Source organism: Myotis myotis, unplaced genomic scaffold, assembly GCF_014108235.1.
Source record: "Myotis myotis isolate mMyoMyo1 unplaced genomic scaffold, mMyoMyo1.p scaffold_m19_p_1, whole genome shotgun sequence".
Classification (NCBI taxonomy): domain Eukaryota; kingdom Metazoa; phylum Chordata; class Mammalia; order Chiroptera; family Vespertilionidae; genus Myotis; species Myotis myotis.
The window spans coordinates 115,207,575-115,229,732 of NW_023416313.1; the positions used below are offsets into that span (position 1 = coordinate 115,207,575).

Sequence of the window (22,158 nt, forward strand, 5' to 3'; positions counted from 1 at the left end):
AGCCAGGGCCAGATTTCCTTAGTTTTTAATTCAATGTCCTTTTTCTGTTCCAGGATACTATCCAGAATACCACATTACATTTAGTTATTACAGCTCATTAGGCTCCTCTTGGCTGTGACAGTTTCTCAGACTCCTTGTTTTGGATGACCTTGGCACTGGTTACGTATTTTTTAGAATGTTCTCCATTTAAGATTTGTCTGATATTTTTCTCATGATTGTACTGGGAATATGGATTCTTTTGGAGGAGGATTTCCATTCTCATTGCGTCATACTAAGAGTATATATTTATCCACATGACTAATCACTGTGAATGTTGACCCTGGTTACCTCGCTGAGGTAGTGCTTCTCAGGCGTCTCTGCAGTAGCATCCTTTTTTTCCTTTTCCATACTGTACACTTTGGCAGTCACTGCACACACCCACACTTAAAGAGCTAGGAGTTAGAATCCACCTCCTTATGGACAGGGTATCTACACAAACTTTAGGATTCTTCTGCATGGGAGATTTATATGTTCTCCCTCATTTATTCATTTATTTATTTATTCAGCCATTTGCTAACGTTTTCTTAAGGATCTTTATATCTGTGTTCATGAGATATTTTGGTTTGCTGGTAATGTCTGTCTGGTTTTGATAATAGGATAATGCTTTCTTTATAAAATGACATAGAAACTGTTCTATTTTCTTGAGGAAATTGTAGAGCTGCTATGTCTCCTGGAATTGGTAGAGTGGCTTTGTGCAGTAGGTGTCCTACAGGGCCCAGTGGCTCAGACTCCCCAGTCACCAAAGCCGAGCACTCTAGGTGTGCCCCTGTGTGGGCTCTGTGCACAGTTTTGTTGTAGTTGAGCTTTGATTCTTGTTGGTGTCACTGGGAGGAATTAGCCTCCAGGCCAGTTAACTGTGAGGACCAGCTGTGACTATAGTGGAAAAGCTGCTATGCCAGAGACATCCCTGTGGAGCAGGACTTGCTTCAGTGCCACTTTGGTGCTCACTGAGTCTTCCCCTTGAGTGTATCGCTTGTGGATGTGTAGAGTTGTAATCTGGTGTGGTCTGAAGCTGTCCACTAGGTGCACTGACTCGGGCTTTCCAGGAGGTGCAAAGTCAGCCACTGCCTGGGGCCACCTAGCAGGAGCTACAGAGAGATCTGCAGAAGGTGCTACTTGTGTTTGGCTTAGAAATGCCCAGATGAGGCCAAGCTGTGAAGCAGGTTGCTACAGGTGTTGGTGTTGGGCCTCTTATTGATAGTATGGGTCACACTGAGTTCAGCTGCTGCTGCTTTGAGAAATTTTAAGAAAGTCTAACTCTAAGGCCTAAGCCAGGACAGTCCTTTCATATGAAAAAGCCCTGCAAACAGCTTGGGTGGGGCTGCAAGTTCAATGTTGCGGGGTCTCAGGGAATAACCAGGGCAGAGGGAATAGTATGAGCCAGGCTGATGGAAACAGATATGGCTGCCAATCATCTCTGCAGTGGGGAGGCCTCAGCATAGGAACAATGACCCCTGCGAGCACCCCTGTATGGGAAAAAGCCATCCCCGAGTTCCAGCCCTGATGCCAGTGACAATCTGCTTCCTTTCTGTATGTCCCTGGGTCCCCTCAACCCACAGCCCCAGAGCTGGAGCTCAGAGGGAGCAAGTCCGTGTATATCTGTGTGCCAGTCCTTTAAGAAGAACTGCCTGGGAGTCCAGCAGCCTCCATGTCGCTCAGCCACAATCACCACTGGTTTTTATAGCCTGAAGTTATGGGGGCTTCTCTTCCTAGCTCTGGAACCCTGGGTTGGAGGTCTGGTATGGGGTTAGGACCCCTTGCTACTCACTGAAGGCCTCTGCAGTGGTGATATCCCTCCCAATGAAAAAAAACCACCACACATAGCTATTAGATCAGCCCATTCCATGCCTCCACCCCTCCTACCTGTCTCAGTGTGGTTTATTCTTTACTTCTGTAGTTGTAGGACTTCCATTCAGCGAGATTTCAGTGATTCTGAATGATGGTTGTTCTGTATTTTAGTTGTAATTTTGATGTGGTTGTGGGAGGTGGTGAGTACCAAAGTTTACCTACGCTGCCATCTTGGTTTGCCTTGGTTCACATTAATTAATGCTAATGTAATCACTGTTTTCACAGCTCTTCAAAAGTAGAACATTCTTATCAGATAACTCTTTACAAACTGGATATAATTAATTTTCAACAGTGTTATATGTGAGAAATTGATAACCTATGGATTATTTCTAGCTCAGTATGTCTCTTTAATGTGATAGAGATGCCATTAACTATTTTAATCTTGATTATAATGACTAATATTAATAGCATTTTTATGAGGCTGGCCAGTGTGGCTCAGTGGAGCGTCATCCTGTGCATCAAAGGGTCACAGTTTCAATTCCCAGTCAGGGCACATACCCAGGTTGCTGGTTCAATCCCCGATCTGGGCACGTGTGGGAAGCCACCGATCAATGTTTCTCTCTCACATAGATGTTTCTCTCTCTCTCTAAGGTCAATGGAAACATATCCTTGGGTGAGGTTTTTTTGTGTTTTTTTTGTTTTTTTTTTAAGCATCATTATGTATGTTTTAGCCACTTCGTTTTAAGAGTTTATAGAAAGGTTTTGAAACTATATTATAAAGGAAACAGAAGAAAGAAGTGGAAAATTTTATCAAAAGAAGAGAACTGCGCTCAAATACTTGAAAGTAGTCTGGCAATTAAGAATGTGCTATTTAAAAAGTATTGAAAGCTCTGTTTATAGGATGGGCCTTTGAAAAAACTTTAATTTGAAATAATTTTAGAATTAATGGAGTGTTACAAAAATAGTGCATAGAATTCCTGTAGAATACTCTTCACCCAAGTTCATTGTAATGTTAACATCTTATATAACTGTGATACAGTAAGCAAAACTAAGTAATTGATGTCAATTAACTATAAACTCCTAACTAACAATAAACTCCTAACTTTATTCTGATTTCACCAGTTTTTCCACTAACGTCCTTTTGTTTGCCTAGGATCTGGTTTTGGTTCCCACATTGCATGCATTCATTCATTCATTCATTCATTCATTGTAAAAAAATATTTTTATTGATTTTAGAGAGTAAGGGAGAGAGAGAAATAGAAATGTCAATTATGTGAGAGAATCATTGATTAGCTGCTCCCTGCACACCTTCTACCAGGGATCGAGCTGCAACCCGGGCATGTACTCTGACCCAGAATAGAACCGTGACCTCTGGTTCATAGGTTGACACACTCAACCACTGAGCCATGCTGGCCAAGCCCATACGCCATTTTCAACACATCTATATCAGGGGTGATATTAATGTATTATTATTTGGTAATGTCAACTTGATCACATGATTATGGTGGTATCTTTCAGATTTCTTTATTGTAAAGTTAGGATTTTTCTCTTTGTAAGTAGTATTTTAGGAGATACACCTTGAAGCTGTGCAGATATCTTGTCTTTCTTAAATTTTGCAGGTTAAGCTTTTTAACTACTCAGTTTTTATTATAGAACAATTTAGGTAGTTAATCTTTTTTATTATTGCTAGGACCTAACTAGATAGCAATATTTGTAAGTCTTCTCTGCTTCTGTTTAGTTTATCCAGACAGGGATGCTTCAATTTTCTGCCTAGTGATAGAAATAGAAAGCCTGGTTGCCAGTCTTCTGGAACTCGTTGAGGAGGGAGATCAGGAGTTTCATATATAGGGTGTCCCAAAATATGTATACATACACTTTCAATCATTATAAAGGTAGTGTTTATTTAAAATACACTTGATTTTCAAAATTGAGCTATCAGCTGTTACAGTGTATATACAGAGAGAGAGAGAGAGAGAGAAATAGAGAGAGAAACATTGATGTGAGAAAGAAACATTAATTGGTTGCCTCCCATATGCACCCTGACCAGGGATTGAACCCACAGGAGTATTGGATGACTTTTCAACCAATGGAACCACCTGGCCAGGGCAGGAGTTTTATATTTTAGTATGTGGTTTTAATCCCTCCCTGTTGGTCACCTCTGAGCCCAGAACCTGCCTGACTTAATTTCTCCTGAGTGTAAACCTCCCATGTCCAGTGGTGAGGTGGAGGTTAATAGCTCCTATTTCCACTACCGTAATTTTACAATGGAGAGATCTGGAAAACACCACCTTGACCATATCATCCCTGTCTCCTGAAGTGCTGCCAGTTTCTCATGGTCAGTTGGTTTGAGTCTCATCTTTCTGTCCCTTTTGAGGCACTTAGATTGTCTCTGCTCCATTAATTAATTTGCTTTTCTTCTGTCCACATTTTTTCATATATTTTGGGTTGGAATTACAGATATCTCTTAGCTTTGTCTAAATTCCTATTTCTTGTCCTGCTATTGTTTGCTAGTATTTATAAAATGGTGAACACAGAATGTATTGGCGCTGTGTCCTAAAATTGAGGCCAAAGTAGCCTTTTAGATTATTTTGCATCATCTCTTAAGCTTTTAGATACACAATCCTTTGGCTCAGCATTTTCACTTTTAAGACTACATCTTACAGAAATATTTACACATGTGCATGCACAAAGGCACTTGTATAGGGAAGTTTCCAGAACCAATGCCTGTAGTAGCCAAAATAAATAAATGATGAAAACAGTCTAAATGTAAGTAATAATAAGAGAATGATTAAATAAATTGTGATATAGTTGCATAATGGAGTAGTATGCAGCAATTAGGAATAATGAGGTTTGTTTATACACATTGACAAGGAAACTCTTAAAGACATTAATACATAATTCAACAGTTTTCAAAGCAACATGTTTGGTATCACTCCATTCTTATATCTATGTGTATATATAAGTGCATCATTGAAAAGGAAAATATTTGGAAGAATGTACACCAAACTTAACAGTGGTATTTTGGAAATTATGAAAAGTGGAACTTTAGTCCTTTTCCTTTATATACTTCTGTATTGTATAAGTTACTTTTATAACAAGCTTATTACATTTGGATTTTAAAATCAAATATGAAATAGACTGCTTACAGAAGTAGTTGAGCAGTGACTGGAGGTTTTCAGGCAGAGGTTCTTTAAAGGAGCTCTCTGCTAGACACTATCTCAGGTATCTTTTAGTGCAGGATTGCCCAAACTGGATTACAGTTTGGGGATAAAGAGATTGCATGATTAATTAAGAATGAGAAATGCTAGGTTAACAAACTCAGCAGGTTTTTCTCCTGTAGAATTGTCCAGAGTTTTTAACATGCTAATAAGCATGGCAGATCTCCACAATCTGCCAAATAGGATTATTCTCTCTCTCTCTCTCTCTCTCTCTCTCTCTCTCTTTCTTTTCTTTTCTTTTCTTTTTTTTTTTGAACTTGTGAAGTTTTTATTAAATCCACAGAAGTAAAAACTGTATTGTGAGGGGCTGAGAAATGGGGCTACCAAGGAGTGGGAGGCAGACCAGCAGAGGGGAAGAGCAGGGAGGGTGATAGGACACACCCAGGTTGAGCTGACTCTGGGGCCCAGCTTCAGGGGCCATCACCAGGGCCACTGGACAGTTCCTGGAAGCTCAGGCCAGCACCAGGCAGGCTCAGTGGTGGGGGCTCCACCAACTCAGCAGAGAACTTGGTGTCACTAAAGGCCTCATTTGAGTCTCAAAGAAGCAATGCAGGCCAATGATTGATTGCACATTTGCCTTGTCCTCCGTCAGCTTGTTGAACTGTTTGAACATTTGGCCTACATTCTGGGTTAACTCTTGAGAGGAGATGTAGGGGGGTGACAACTTCTCCTGGAGGTGGGTGTGGATCAGGGGGTTAGGTCCAATATGCCACCAGGCTGATCCACAGAAAAGTTGGAGTCGGCGGCCAGTTGGTGCAGGGACTGGCGCTCTCTCTCTCGCGCGCGCGCTCTCTCTCTCTCTCTCTCTCTCTCTCTCTCTCTCTCTCTCTCTCTCTCTCTCTCTCTCTCTCTCTGCTGTTAACATCTCCCAAAAGAAGTGCTTTTTGGAATTGTCCTTTTGTTCACATGGCTTTTATGTTTAGAGCTGCTGTGAGAGTTCCTGGGAAGTACCAGTTTAGTAAATTCCCTCACATAAAGCATGGAAGGATAGACATTTCCCCAACACACTTTCTTACCCTTTGAAAGAATTCAGAAGATTTTGAAAGAAATTTTAAAACTGATTTTCAAAGAAAGATTATGAAAAGGGAATACAATTAGTATTTCAAAAGAAAGCTTAAATGTGCCTACTAAGTGGGTATCAAATTAAGATAATTGGATCCACTTAACCAAGGGCAGCATGCCCAGCACAGAAATTAATAATCTCTACCTAGAAAAGGTTAAACACATGATTATAAAATACTAAAGGTGACACCTTATCAGTCACTAGTCTAATGTATCATTAAAACTGGAGCCATCAACCACAGTGTAGCTGAATTTTGAAAGTGATTTCTTAGAAAAATGAAGAATACCACTGATGATTTGCTCAAGTAACATAAAGGAGAAGCAATCCCTCTTCAGGATCTTGCATGAATGACTTCAGTTAGTCCCACTCAGAGCCTGTTGAGGTCTTGAGGTTTCCGTGAAAGCGCCAGTGTGAAGCCCTGCCAAGTGTTTGAGCAGCAGGTCAAAGCTAACAGTGTTTTTGATGTTAAGACTTTGAAAGTGTTATACCTTTTCTGACTTCTGAGTTGCCTTTGACTTGGGTAAGATTTACTTGGTCTTTATTGCTCTAAACATAATAGCAGTGTGAACATTGGTACAGAACCCAAAAGGTCCATTTTTGTTCAGTAACCAGGCAAACCTAGGGCACAGCATGTCCTAGAAATAAGACTGGAAAGCTCGATGGTACCAGTCTGTGGAGGATCTTCAACACTGTGCAGAGGGGTTTAGACTTTATTCTGTAGGTAGTTTTAGGGAATGATATGATCAAATCTTTTATTTTGAGGAGTGAACTCAAGTGTCAGAAGGGAAAGAAACCAGCATAACTAATATAATTAAAATCATTTTTTTTTTTTTAAGAAACGAAGACTTTTACTACATTTGGCCTAGAGAGCTGTATAATTCATTTATGCCTTGGGTCCTTTGATGACTAATTGCATTTGTAAGTAATTTCTGGACAGTTTAATTTTGTGAAAACTTCAGATAGGTTGATCTATTTTTTTAAGCTCGGGTATTTTGAACAACAGATATGCAGTTATTAATATCTAGAAAAATCAGAAGGATAATGTAAAATATAATAAATAGCAATAGCTGTGAAGGCAGGAAGTATCTTCTCATACTTTAATCGATTTGGGACTTTTAGTTAAAATCAACAAAAGGAAGCCAGTTAGAGAGTGGCCCAGATACATTAAAAGTTGGGTTGGCCACCCTAGCCAGTTTGACGTAAGTGGATAGAGCACCAGCCCTGCAGATTGAAGGGTCAAGGGTTCAATTCCAATCAAGGGCACTATCTCAGTTGCAGGCTTGATTCTAGCTTGGTCCCAGCCCTGGCTCTGTTGGGGTTTGTGTGGAAGGCAACCAATCGATGTGTCTTTCTCACATCGATGTTTCCATCTCTCCCCCTCCCACTCTCTCTAAAAATCAATGGGAAAAAATATATCCTCAGGTGAGGATTAACAAACAAAAGTTGGGTCATCCAACTTTGGGAAAAGTACATTTCTCAGGTACTAACTGAGATCTGGACTTGCACAACTCACATTTCATATTTATGCTGTAAGTGGCCTCCTTTGTTAGTATTAAACCTGAGATCAGGATACAAGTATTATAAATCTTCATATTATTATTTTTTTAAATATATTTTATTGATTTTTTACAGAGAGGAAGGGAGAGAGGTAGAGAGTTAGAAACATCGATGAGAGAGAAACATCGATCAGCTGCCTCCTGCACATCTCCTACTGGGGATATGCCCGCAACCCAGGTACATGCCCTTGACCGGAATCGAACCTGGGACCTTTCAGTCCGCAGGCCGACGCTCTATCCACTGAGCCAAACCGGTTTCGGCAAATCTTCATATTATTGAAGTAATAATATGACTACCGTATATTCAATAGACTATTAGATGAAAAGGCAAATCCCAAAACAAAACATGAACATAAAATATTTTTTAAAAGAAGGCATAATAAACAGAAACTATAACATTAAATAAGATGATAGAATTAAGGGCAAACATAGTTTTAAAGTAAACGGTAAAGTGATGAAATAAGGTATTTTTTAAAATCTCAGACTATATTTAAATATATATTAGAAACAACTTAAATATCAATAGAACACTTATTCAGTACATTATTAGAATATGTAGCCATCAAAATGATATAAGAATCCTATATACTATATATGCAGAAGTTTGGGTATATACATAGAAAACATCTGAAAGCTATTAATAATGTCTCCTCCCCCCCCCCCCCCCGCAACACACACACACACACACACACACACACACACACACACACACCTGTGGAGTAGAACTGAAGGTTGAGAAAAGAGAGACTTAACTCTTTTTAGCCTCATGCCAACCACCTAATATTTTTAGCTCCAAGTTTCCTTAGCTGGGGAGTACAGGTAATTTTAGTATCCTAGAAATATATATCTACATACACACATGTGTTTTTGTTTTAAGGATTTTTAAAAGAAGAAATATATACATTGTTCTGCACTTTGACTTTTTAAAATGTTTCTCATATTTGCTTTATCATTTTCTCTCTATCTCTTTTTATGTATTTTTTTCTTGACCCATTTGAGAGTATACTGCAGACATCATACACTTTACCCTTTAATACTATATCTGTACTTCATAAGAACAAGCATAATAGGTACAATTGTCAAATTCAGGAACTTAGCATTGATAACAGTACTCTCGTCTACAGTCCCTTTTCCAGTTTCATTTGTTGTTCAATTGTTTGTTTGTTTGTTTATTACAGTTTCTAGTTCAGGATCATGTGTTACTTTATCATGACTCTTTAGCCTCTCTTTGTCTTTTCTAGTATTAATGTATTTGAAGAATATAGGACAGTTAAAGCATAGAACATCCTTTACTTTGGCCTTTCCCAATATTTCTTTATGTTTAAATTCAAGTTATGTAGTGTGGGTTGAAATACTATGAGTGATGTCGCATCCAGACTCACAGAACATCCTTTTGTGCCTTATTGGTAATGTTCACTCTGATCACTTAGGACAGATGTGGCCAGTCACTGTGTAATTATTGTTTTTCCTTTGCAGTTAGTGGTTAATTTGTGAGGAGAAATTTTTGAGACCATGTTGATGTTCTATTTCTCATCAAACCTGCCCCACCTAGATTAGCACTCTTTGATGATTCTTATCTGAAAAACATTTTTACTGTGATGTTTACAAAACTGTAGCTTTCTAACTACATCATTTTTTGTGTATTAATTAGTTGTCATTCTACTGTAAAGAGTTTTCCCTTTATCAGTGTAGAATAAATGCTGTTTTCCTCTGGCAAATAAGTAAATGAGTTCAGCAAGAATCAGTGTTAGTATATGTTCATCAGTTGAAAGACTTAATACATTCCCACCAGTATTTCAGTTTTTCTACATCCTTACTAACACTTAATATTGTGTATCCTATTTGACTATAACCATTCTAGAGGGTATGTAGTGGTATCTCTGTAGTTTATTTATTTGTTTGTTTTTATTGATTTCAGAGAGGAAAGGAGAGAGAGAATCATTGATTGACTGCCTCCTGTACACCTAACACTGGAGATCAAGCTGCAACCTGGGCATGTGCCCTTACAGGAATCAAACCATGACCTTCTGGTTCATAGGTCAATGCTCAGCCACTGAGCCACACTGGCCGGGCTCCCTATAGTTTTAACTCACATTTCCCTAATGACTAATGATGTTGAGCACATTTTCATGTGTTTATTAGCTATTTGTTTGTTTTCTTTGGTGAAATGACTGACTGTTTAAGTCTTGCCCATTTTTAAATTGAGTATTTTGCTTTATTGATTTATAAAAGTTAATTACATATTCTGGTTTTGAATATATAGTCTAAATTATATATTCAAGTCATTTATCAGATATACTAGACGCCTGGTGCACAAAATTCATGCATGGGGGTTGGGGGGGGGGGGTTGTCCCTCAGCCCAGCCTGCACCCTCTCCAATCTGGGACATCCCTTTCACAATCTCGTACTGCTGGCGCCCAACCGCTCGCCTGCCTGCCTGCCTGATTGCCCCTGCTGGCCCGATTGCCTCCAACTGACCTCCCCTGCCGGCCTGGTTGCCCCTAACTGCCCTCCCCTACAGGCCTGGTCCCCCTAACTGCCCTCCCCTGCAGGCCTTGTCCCTCCCAACTACCCTCCTCTACAGGCCTGGTCCCCCTAACTGCCCTCCTCTGCCGGCCTGGTCACCCCCAACTGCCCTCCTCTGCTGGTCATTTTGTGGTGGCCATCTTGTGCCCACATGGGGGTGGCCATCTTGTGTGTTGGAGTGATGGTTAATTTGCTTATTACCTCTTTATTATTTAGGATAATTTGGAAATATTTTCTACTAGTCTGTGGTTTGACTTGTCAATTAGTTGCGTTTTTCTTAAAACGTGTAAGTCTTTTTGGTTTTTGTTATTTTTTTAAATTTGCTGTTATTTATTCCTTAATATGTCTTTATTGTTGAACGTATTACAGATGTCCCTTTCCCCCCCACCCCTATGACCCCCTCCACTGCACTCCTGCCCCCTCCCCAGGTCTTCACAGCACTATTGTCTGTGTCCATGGGTTATGCATATATGCATGTAAGTTAAATGCATAAGTTTTATTTTGAATATAATTCAGTGTATCAGTTTTTTCTTTTACATCTTTTGCATTTGTTGTCATGTGTAAGAATACTGTTCTAACCCAAGGCACAAAGACTTTCTCCTGTACTTCCTTCCATTAAGTTTGTGTGCCATTTTGAGTTAATTTTTTGTGCGTGGTGTTAAGTGAGGACCTAAGTTCATTACTTTGCATATGGATACATAGTTGTACCAGCACCAGTTGTTGAAAAAACTGTTCTTCACACATTGAAATTTCTTGACACTTTGGCCAAAAACCAGTTAACCATAAACATAGGAATTTATTTCTAGACTTTTATCTTCCATTGATCTGTATGCCTATCATATGCCAATCTTAGACTGTCTTGATTACTGGAGCTTTATAGTAAGCTTTGAAATTGGGTAATGTAACTCTTTTCTTCTTTTTCAGAATTGTTTTGGCTATTTAGGTCTTTTGTTTTCCTATTATATTTAAGAGGAGCTTGTCATCTTAGTAGTCATTGTCTTCTAATCCGGGAACATTTATTTATTTAGATTTTTATGTAGATGTTCTTTAATTTCTCTCAGCAATGTATTGTAGTTTTCAGAGTACAAATCTTACACTTCTTTTGTTAGATTTATTTGTAAGTATTTTATTCTTTTTTGATGCTATTGTAATCTCATTTTTGGATTTTTTTTTTTTTTTTTTTCGGGAGGACCCCAGTTCTCTTGATGAACTGAAGCGAATTTATTAGCTATACAATCCTATTTATATACAACACACTGAATAGGAGTTCTGTCAAGAGGAATGTATTCTTTGTTCCTCTTAATCTCTAAGGGAGAGACATAGCAGAAGGACAAGTTCTCAGTACAGCATATCTCAGTAAATAGTTACAGACTTCTGGGCAAGCTATGAAAGGCTGTTCTCATTCTACAAATGTTACTCCCATTCTACTGATAATCGCTATCCAAACAAGTCTGGGAAAACTGTGTGGGTAAGGGTCCCAGCCTTGCTAGCCCCTGCAGGTGCAAAGACCTTGCCAGCTTACATCTGGCCCCCAACAGATCCCCCTTCTTTGTTTTTTAGGCGAAGTTCATGTTTCAGTGTCTGACAGTTTTTTATGTGTGCATGTCAGCAGTAATATTTCAGTTCTGGATGGTGGACAAATGGTGGCAATGTAGGTTTGACCCTCTCTGGTTTGGTCCTGGGCAACCTGCAGCGACGCACAGCTGCTGACTGCTAGCATGATAAGGCGTCTTCACCATCTTTATTTGGTGCTTCTCTTCTCGTTGTCTCATGGGGCCACTGTTATGCTGTGGCTGGAGCAGTCCTGATAATTCCTCTCTGTTGCAGGAATCCACATGGTCTTGGAGTTGTTTTCTGAAAATATACAAATGTATTCTCGACCAAAGGTTAATAAAGGAATCATATCTATAATTTAGACTTGGGATTCTTTTAATTTTTGTCCAAACGATTTTCCTTTGGCTTATTTTGACACCACATATGTTTTTCATGGGTGTCTTGCTGTTAGCATTATAAATGAAAAAATTAATTTTCAAGTAAAAATATTAAAGCAATTAAGGCATTTACTTAACAGGTTTTCATATACTTAACAGGTTATTATTCCACTATCCCCCCTTTTTTATTTTTTTAATATTAGGAGGTTTTTAGAAATTTTTTAGTGTAGTCTTGATAACTTTAATTTTATTTTTTGTACAAAAATATGACTGCTTTAGGTTATTGTATGTTAAGCAATTTATGAAATGAAAATTTTGGTTAATATTTTTTGAATAATTACTTACATTAATTAGTAAAATTTAATTAATCTGAGAACTTGACTACTATTTTACTGTTAAATTTAATAATCTAATAATAATCTTAGTTTACACTGTAAATATTTTTTTTTCTTTGTTTTTAAATTAAAATTAAATCTTTATTGTTCAGATTATTACATTTGTTCCTCTTTTTTTCCCCCCATAACTCCCCTCCTCCCAGTTCCCGCCCCACCCTCCGCCCTCACTCCCCATCCACTGTCCTCATCCATAGGTGCACGATTTTTGTCCAGTCTCTTCCCGCATCTCCCACACTCTTTTCCCCCCCAGGAATAGTCAGTCCATTCCCTTTCTATGTCCCTGATTCTATTATAATCACCAGTTCATTCTGTTCATCAGATTATTTATTCACTTGATTCTTAGATTTACTTGTTGATAGATGCATATTTGTTGTTCATAATTTGTATCTTTACCTTTTTCTTCCTCTTCCTCTTCTTAAAGGATACCTTTCAGCATTTCATATAATCCTGGTTTGGTGGTGATGAACTCCTTTAGCTTTTCCTTATCTGTGAAGCTCTTTATCTGACCTTCAATTCTGAATGATAGCTTTGCTGGATAAAGTAGTCTTGGTTGTAGGTTGTTGGTATTCATCACTTTGAATATTTCTTGCCACTCCCTTCTGGCCTGCAAAGTTTCTGTTGAGAAATCAGCTGACAGTCGTATGGGTATTCCCTTGTAGGTAACTGAGTTTCTTTCTCTTGCTGTTTTTAAGATTCTCTCTTTATCTTTTGCTCTTGGCATTTTAATGATGATGTGTCTTGGTGTGGTCCTCTTTGGATTCCTTTTGTTTGGGGTTCTCCGCGCTTCTTGGACCTGTAAGTCCATTTCTTTCACCAGGTGGGGGAAGTTTTCTGTCATTATTTCTTCAAATAGGTTTTCAATATCTTGCTCTCTCTCATCTTCTGGCACCCCTATAATTCTGATGTTGGTACGCTTGAAGCTGTCCCAGAGGCTCCTTACACTATCCTCGCATTTTTGGATTCTTTTTTCATTTTGCTTTTCCGGTTGGGTGTTTTTTGCTTCCTCGCATTTCAAATCATTGACTTGATTCTTGCGCTCCTCTGGTCTGCTGTCGGGAGTCTGTATAATATTCGTTATTTCAGTCCGTGTATGCTTAATTTCTAGTTGGTTCCCCAATATAAGATCGAGGGTCTCATTAGTTTTCTTGTAGATCTCATTAAGTTTATCGGCGGCTTCTAAACAGTTCTTGAGAGACCTTAAAAGTGTGGTTCTGAACTCTATATCTTCCATTGACAATTTTGTCCTGTTTCTTTGTCTCCGCATTTTGTTATGCTTCCTTGGTGCACCCCCTAGTGGTCTTTGTTCGCAGTCTTATAGTTAAATCTTGATTGTTGTCGCTAATTCCAGGGAGGGTTTGACCTCCAGGCCAAGTGGCTATGAGAATCAGCTGTGTCAGGAGTGAGAGAACTTCTGTCCTCTAGGGAGGTGCTAATCTGGCGTTTGCCTGAGGCTATCCGGCAAATGCCTCAGTGCAGGGCTTGGGCGGGGCGGGTCGCACAGGATCAACAGGGTGGGCCGGAGAGAGCAGTTATGGCGGCTCTCAGTCCTGTCCCCAGGGGCTCTGCCTCTCTGAGTCCCAGCACCCGCTGCAAAGCTCAGAGAGAAAGCTGCACTCGCTCTGACTGAAGCCAGACAGTCCCGCTTCTCCCGTTTGAGTCTGGGTCCCTAAAGACTCGCCCGGATCTGGAGCTCAGAGTCTGCGACTCCCTCCCGATTGAAAACGCCAACCGCGCCCTCCGCCGCCAGCCCGCTCCGCGCACTCCCCACCTCAGAATTTGACTTCAGCACTGCGCCTCCTCTGAGTGTCCGTATGCGTTTCTCTTTCCTCCTAGTTGTAGGACTTCCACTCAGCCAGCGTTCCTGTGGTTCTGGGTGATGTCCATTCCGTTTTTTGGTTTCACTTTTGAAGTAGTTGTTCAAAGCAGCAAACTCCGGCGTTAACCTATGCCACCATCTTGGTTCCTCTACACTCTCATTTTTGGATTTTTTATTCCTAATGTATAGAAATACAGTTGGTTTTTGTATATTGACCTTGTACCATATGGCCTTGCTAAACTTATTTTTTAGTTTTAGGTGTTTTTTTCTCCCCCTGTACATTCACTAGGATTTTCTACACAGATAACTGTGTCATCTACAAATAAAAACAGTGCTGCTTCTCTCTTTTTTAATCTTTATCACTCTCTTTTTCCTGCCTTCTTGCACTGGCTAGAACTTCCAGTTACAATGCTTAATATAAGAAACAAGAGTTAATTTCCTTGTCTTGTTTCTAACTTTAGGGGAAAAGCATTAGGCATAATGTTCACTGTAGATGTTTTTTTACTTCTATTCCTAGTTTATTAAGTTTTTAATCATAAATAGGTGTTTGGTTTTTGTCAAATGCTTTTTTTGCATCTATTGAGATGATCAGTAGTTGCTTTTTTTTTCTCTTAATGTGTAGTTTTACATTGATTTTTGGATGTTCAACTAGTCTTGAATTCCTATGGTAAGATCTACTTGATTGTGGTGTATAAGCCTTTTAACATGTTACCAAATATGGTTTGCTAATATTATGTTAAGGATTTTGTGTCTATGTTGATGATGGATATTGATCTTTAGTTTTCTTTTCTTGCAATATCTGTCTGGCTTTTATTACAAAGTAATACTGGCCTCACAGAATGAGTTGGAAGTGTTTTTCCTCTATTTTCTGAAAGAGTTGTGAAGGATTAGTATTATTTCTTTTTAAAAATATTTGAAAGCCATTCACCAATGAAGCCATCTGGGCTTAGACTTTTCTTTATGGGAACATTTTTCTTAGTAATTAAATCTCTCTATATATTAATAGTTTTGAACAGATTTCTGTTTCTTCTTGAGTACATTTTTTTTGTCTTTCTGAGAAAGTTTTTGTTTCCTCTAAGTTGTCTAATTTATTGGCATAAATTTGTTTATAATATTCACTTATAATTTTTTAATATATGGTTGGTAATATTGTCTCCTCTTTGATTCTTGAATTTTGTAACTTATGTCTTCTCTTAATTTTTAGTCAGTCTCGTATATTTTTTTAATAACTTGGCTAAAATTTAAATTTTTCCCCAGCTTAATTGAGGCATAATTGACACATAAATGGTAATATATTTAAATTAGACACATGATGATTTGATGTATATATACATTGTGAAAGGATTCATACAATCAAGTTAATTAACAGCTCTTTACTTCACAATTACCTTTTTCTGTGTGTATGAGAACACTTAAGAAATACTCTTTGATAAAGTATGAGCTTAGGTAATATATGTGAGACTTCTCTTCTGATAAAGGTATTTAAATTTCCCTCTAAGCACAGATTTAGGTACATCTCATAATTTTTAATATGTTGTATTTTCATTCAATTAAAATATTTTAAAGTTTTTTCTTGTGATTTCTTCTTTGACCTTGGGTTATTCAGGTGTGGATTGTTTGATTTCCAAATATTTGGGATTTTCCCAGATTTCTGTTGTTAAATGCATATGCATGTATACTTGTTATATCCAAAGAAGAAATATACAATTCAGTGATAATAGTTGGAGATATTAACATCCCACTCTTAAAAACTGCTAAAACACTTAGAAAAAGTTAAGAGTATCAATGACTTGAACAACTCTTGTCAACCGGCTTGACCTAACTGACATTATAGAATCTCCACCCAACAGCTACAGGTATAGATTCTTTTCAGGCACATATTGTATGGAACCATCTCCAGGATAGGCCATAAGATGGGACACAAAACAAGTCTTAATAAACTTAAAAAGACTGAAACTATACAAAGTACGTTTCTGACCACAGCAGAATTAAGTGAGATATCTACAGCAGGCCCCTTCTTTGGGGGTAGAAGGGGTTGCTTTCCCTTGCTATAAAAGTGGTAAATCCCTCAAGTCCAGAGTCCTTCTCCTGTAACAACCTACTGCATGTGTAAGCATCCATCCTGGGTCTTTGCATGGCCTTCATGGGACTTGGGGGCATGGAGAACTCACAAAACAAACAAGAGGCACTGGCTGCTGCCATTGCCCTGAGTAATAAAGTTCTTTGTCTGTGCCGAAGACTTGTGCCTTTGCCAGTACCCATAGTAATAACTGTCATGTTAACACATAAAGTAAAATCTCAGACCCTGCATAGTTCCTGATTATTTCCTTTTCTTTTTTAAACACATTTTAATAGCTACTCTGAAGTCTTTGTTAAATGTAATATCTGAGGACTCTCCAAGACATTTTTACTGACTGCCTTTTTTTACTGCCTGAGTATGGGCCACACTTTTTTGTTGTTGTTGTTTTGTTTTTTTGCATGTCTCTTAATTTTTTTGTTAGATATTGGATACTTTTATATAATATATCATAGCACCTGGGCAGTTGTTCTTTTTTGTTTGTGTAGTAGCTGGCCTGGGCTAAGTCTGTGACATCTTCCCCCACAACGTGCAACCACTGATGTTTCTGCTTAGCTTGCCTAGTTTTCTAGGGGTAACTGTGTTTGTATACATTTGTGTGTAGCCAAATGTCAGTCAGAAATTGTGTTCAAATAGCTCAAGACAGTATGCCTTCCATTCAGCTGATGGATCTGTGTGTGGTTTGGGGAATGCATTAAAAACTCAGGTCACTGTTTAGGCTTCCTAGGCTTTTGCTTTCTGCCAGGTTCTCTCACTCCCTCCAAACATATACATAGGTTCTACCGGCCAAGGATGTGTGGGTGGCTTGGGCCTGCTCCTGTCTCTGCTGCACAGACACATGGCTGTCAATTACCTGGATTATATGAAGAGCTTATTAAGCCTTCTTACCACTTTTTCACCTCACCAAACTCCCTATTAAATCTCCAATTAGTCTATCATCCATTGCCCCCCAACCACCACCACCCCTTGCAAATTACAACCCCAGGCAAGCAGAGCCAACCAGTCCTATTTACTTACCACTTGAACTAATAATGCTCTATAACATATGAGTCCCCTCTGGCAGTATCAGCAAAGCCACTGGTTTCCAAGACCTGCCTTATTCTGGTTGAAGACAGGTCCTAGTTTTTGACAGTGTTTTGTCCAGTTTTATAGTTGCCAAAAAGGGAAGAGGGGGCCCAGCTGGTGTGGCTCAGTGGTTGAGCGTTGACCTATAGGAGGTCACAGTTCCATTTGGTCAGGGAACATGCCCAGGTAGGGTGCAGCCAATCGATGATTCTCTTTCATCATTGATGTTTCTATCTTATTCCTCCCCCTCTCTGAAATCAATTTAAAAAAAGGATTTGTTGACTTCCTCAAACCAATCTACATAATCGTGCCATTGAACCTGGTATAACTTAGCTGCCCATTTGATTCTCTGGGGTTACATAAGACTGTTTCCTTTACATGCTCAGCCAGACATGGAATATCAACAATTTACCTAATCTGGGGATAAGTGGGTATTGAGCATGAGCACTGCAGTAAACATGGATTTTTTTCCCCATGGCTAATTAGGAATCATTTATGGTGATCCAGTATTATTTATACTTTCCTGTATAACTCATAAATTGTAACATCATTATAAAAATATTATTTGTATATACTTTGTACCAGCTAAAAAGATTAGAATATTGCTTTATGTAATGAGATTCTAGAAACAGTGGTCACCACTGCACTAACATCCTCCCTGAATTTTCTTCCATTTATTCAGTAAATATACATTTATTATTTAAAATATACAGAGGCATGAAACAGATACAGATTTTATCTTCAAGGGACTTACAGGTTAGTGCAAGTGATGCAATGTGAACATGAAAAAATATAAGTGGGAAATGCAGGATGCCATTAAAGAATTACACATGTGTGCTATACAAGTTCAGGAAGCTAATCCCTGAGTCATTATTTCTATTATCACCCATTATGTACTTCCAACACCTAGTCCTCCCTACTTACATTCCCTTTCTAGTTGCCTTTATACCTGATATTCTGGTGTTTGTTGCCATTTAGATTTGTTGTGGTAGTGATGTGTGCTTCCATATGCACTTTTCTTACTTATAATCATCTCATTCATATCAGCCTGGGATGTGGGTAGGGAGGCTAAGTGACTGGCCCAGTTTTATATTATTAGGGAGTGGCAGAGTCAACTTGTGAACATAAGGTCTTTGTACTCAAAATCTTAGTCTAGTATGATCTATTGCAGCGGTTGCCAACCAGTGGTCCGCGGACCACTGATGGTCCATGAGGTCCGAAAGGTTGGCGACAGCTGATCTATTGCCTCTCATTACAAACTTCCTCTCTTCTTCAGCCAGCAGATAGTTGGGAAAATTTAGCTTGGTGAGTTGGGTCAGACTTGGAGGCAGCTTTGTGTGTTTCTGGACAGGCACAGAAACGAGACAGCAAAGCAGGACTGTGTTCAAGCCATTCTTTAAGGGTTTAGTGACTTTAAATTTTACAAACAGCTGTAGGACATTTACACTATGGAATACTATGCAGCTGTAAAAAAGGGATCTCCTACCATTTGAGACAGCATGGATGGACCTGGAAAATATTATGCACTGAGGAAGACAAATATCATATAATCTCACTTATTTGTGGAATCTAATGAACAAAATGACTTGACCAACAAAATAAGACCCAAAGCAGCGGGGCATGGAACAGACTGACATACCTCGACATGGGGTTGGAGGGATGAGAAGAGATAAACGAAAGAACTTACATGCGTAGCCCATGGACACAGGCAATAGGGCAGTGAAGACCTGGAGGGTGGGGGGGATGGGAGGTATCTGTAATACTATCAATAATAAAATATATTTTAAAATGAAAAAAAATTAAAAACTAAAAATAAAAAGTTTACAAAAATCAGAGATTCACATTTCCAATTGTTTTTTATACATTTCTCTTGTAGAAGTTGGATCATTCCTTTAGACACATGTTCAAAACCAAATTGACCGTCTCTCCCTCAATTTGTTGTCTCTTTCTCTGTTAATGACACCTAAACACCCATTCTCCTACACTGGAAACCCAGGGGTCCTTTTTAACTAAAGGAGTTCATCTTGGTCCCCTCACCCCAGTCGTGCTCATGCTGGCTTTTTAAAAACTGTCACCCAGCTTCTAATCCTGTCATTGCGATTTCGCCTGATAGGATTGTTTGTGGGAATAAACTAGTAAAGTGTATGAAAAAGAACTCTGACAGCTGTGAGTGAGAGGTATTTATGTCCTTTGAGGCAGCACATCTGTTGAAATAAAAGGGATAAGGATGAGGCCATTCAGAACTGACTTGTACCAGTGAAGTGTGGACTTGTATCTGAAATATGACCTCATAGTCTTACATTTTGATAGCACTCCACACTCTTAAAATTCCTCAGAAGGAGAAGAAAAGGAACCAGTGAGAGAAAAGAATTGATTTACCATAGGTGACATAATTAGTAAGTCGCACAGCCAGGACTAGAACTCCTAAATGGCTAAATCATGACCTCTTAAATTAAAAACCAGGATTGGTTTTAGCACTTTAGCACTTAGTCTGTGTGACCTATGATGAACAAGTGAGCTCGTTTAAATGTCAGTCTCTGCATATAAGGTAGAAGTATATGTGATAGCACCTATTTCTAGAGTTGTTGTCAAAATTGGATGAGTCATATAAAGATCTAGAGTGCTGTGTAGAAAGTGTTGAGTAAATGATAGCTACTGGATTACTCTTCCCCACTCTTCACCTATCTAGAGACTTTAGGTTGCTCTTCCTCTGCCTTTTCCCTTTGAGAATTTATTCTCTCTGGCATATTTATTTAGACTGCCTCACTTTAGAATTTCTTGAAGTTCACAGACATTTCCAAGGGGTTGTTGCTACATATACCATTTCATTGAAATAAGACTGGGTTAAGAATTTTCATGTTTTCCTCTCTGCTTCTTTCCTTAATTTCCTCATTAAGGTTATGGCACAATTCTAATGAACTCCTTTAGTTAAAAATTGTGACATTAAACTTATGCTTTCTGACCCCAAGCTAAAGGATGTTTTAGGTTCAATATTAGGAATAAACTTGTAAAATCAGAAGTGTTCGCGAGACTGCCTCAGGAGGTAATAAAGTTACCCACGACTATAGGTATACAAACAGAGCTTTTGACTGACAGAACTTTGACTTTCCACTGCTCCATCTAGGCCATCCATTGTAATATACACTGCAGTGAGAACTGTAAGAAAGAGATTAGCTTCCTACATATTGCATTTTTGTGGCTTTGGAATTTTTGGTTCATGATTTTATACCGTCATAGTTAAATGAATCAGCAAATGAACTATAATTTAGCGAACTGATGAAAATTGTCAAACTTCCCTGTGTATGCCAAGTTTAATATTAGAATAAAGTTGAAATTGTGGCTCTTGAATCTCTGCAGAGCTGAGACACACACAGCTCTGTAGTGAGGTCACAGGAGCCTGGAGCCTGTGTTGAGTACAACTAGGCTCATGCATACTGCACACATTAGTCCACATTCTGATAAAGTAGAAAATATTGAGGTTTTATCATATATGAGGCTTTTACATGCAAAATTGGACAGATGCTGCCTGCTGCTTTCAGGTTAAAAAAAATTACTTGGGCACTGCTGTGTCCTTCTGTGAGATGTTTATTCTCAACTTTCACCCACCCTTGCCCACAACCATTATAGTGACCAAAACGTCTGCCTGCTCAACAGTGACGTGTCTTAAATAGCGCCCATTAGTTTTCAGTAATTCCCCCTGGCCTGCATGTCAGACTTCAGTTTAATGGCCTTTTTTATGTTTATTCATTTTATTTTATTTCCCATCGTGGTTTTGTTTATTTCTTTTTTGTTTTTTGTTTTTTCTGTTCTCTTTTTTAAAACCGTCGTGGTTTGCCCTTCATATTCCCCAATGTTTGCACATGACAAGATGTTGCCATCCCAACATTGCCTCCCACTTCACTGACCAGTGCCACTACTGACCATCTAGCACCAGCTACATCGGGACCACTGCCTTCAGCACCTCGGGATGTCGTGGCCTCTCTGGTCTCTACCCGCTTCATCAAATTGACATGGCGGACACCTGCATCAGATCCTCATGGAGACAATCTTACCTACTCTGTCTTCTATACCAAGGAGGGGATTACTAGGTAAGTGCCCATATGTTTGAAGCCCGTTGGATACATCTTGGTCCCCTCAGCCCAGTCGTGCTCACCCTGGCTCTTTGTTGTGCAGGATCTGTACCAATTTTCAGTCTAGAAAATATGATCACTGTGATGCATCTTTCCTAATTTTAGGTCATTAGAAATAAATTCCCAAACAGACTGAAGTCCTAGTACTCTTTCCTGCCTTTCTGCATGACTTGTGGAGAGGGTAAATAGATTTATTGAGGTTGAAGTATTAAAATGTAACCAGGGCTACCCTTTGCTCTTAAGATTCAGTCAGCGCAGCCTAATAAGATAGGGCTTATTTAGAACTTTCAGATTTTAGAAATTAAGGTAGACTTATTAATCTGAAGGAACATTTGCCTGCACCGTTATGTGTATGTGGGCTACTGAACTTCAGGGAGTCTCCTTGATGACACAAGAGTAATTAGAGATTAATTTTCCTAAAAACAGCATTTTCATTAAATTCCTCTCCATCTCCACCCCTTTCAGGACCTCACAATGCCCCTCCATTGCTTATAGATTATCCAGAATCCCCAGGCTACTTTACTCCAGTCTAGCTGTAGTCTAGCTGCCCATGC

General features: G+C 39.0%; 1 protein-coding gene across 13 annotated transcripts in view; it reads left to right on the plus strand.

The window, feature by feature from the left end:
- NEO1 (neogenin 1) overlaps window positions 1-22,158 on the plus strand; it is a 258,499-nt gene that overhangs the window by 163,397 nt on the left and 72,944 nt on the right. For 10 of the 13 annotated variants that reach the window (XR_004973933.1, XM_036348445.1, XM_036348476.1 and 7 more), the window contains one exon: window positions 21,343-21,562. Coding sequence is in view for 12 of the 13 variants with exons in the window: in XM_036348445.1 (XP_036204338.1) it covers window positions 21,343-21,562 (220 nt within the window). In the remaining variant the exon portion in view is untranslated. The remainder of the gene's footprint in view (window positions 1-21,342; window positions 21,563-22,158) is intronic. The other 3 variants (XM_036348456.1, XM_036348472.1, XM_036348462.1) reach the window with 1 other exon arrangement.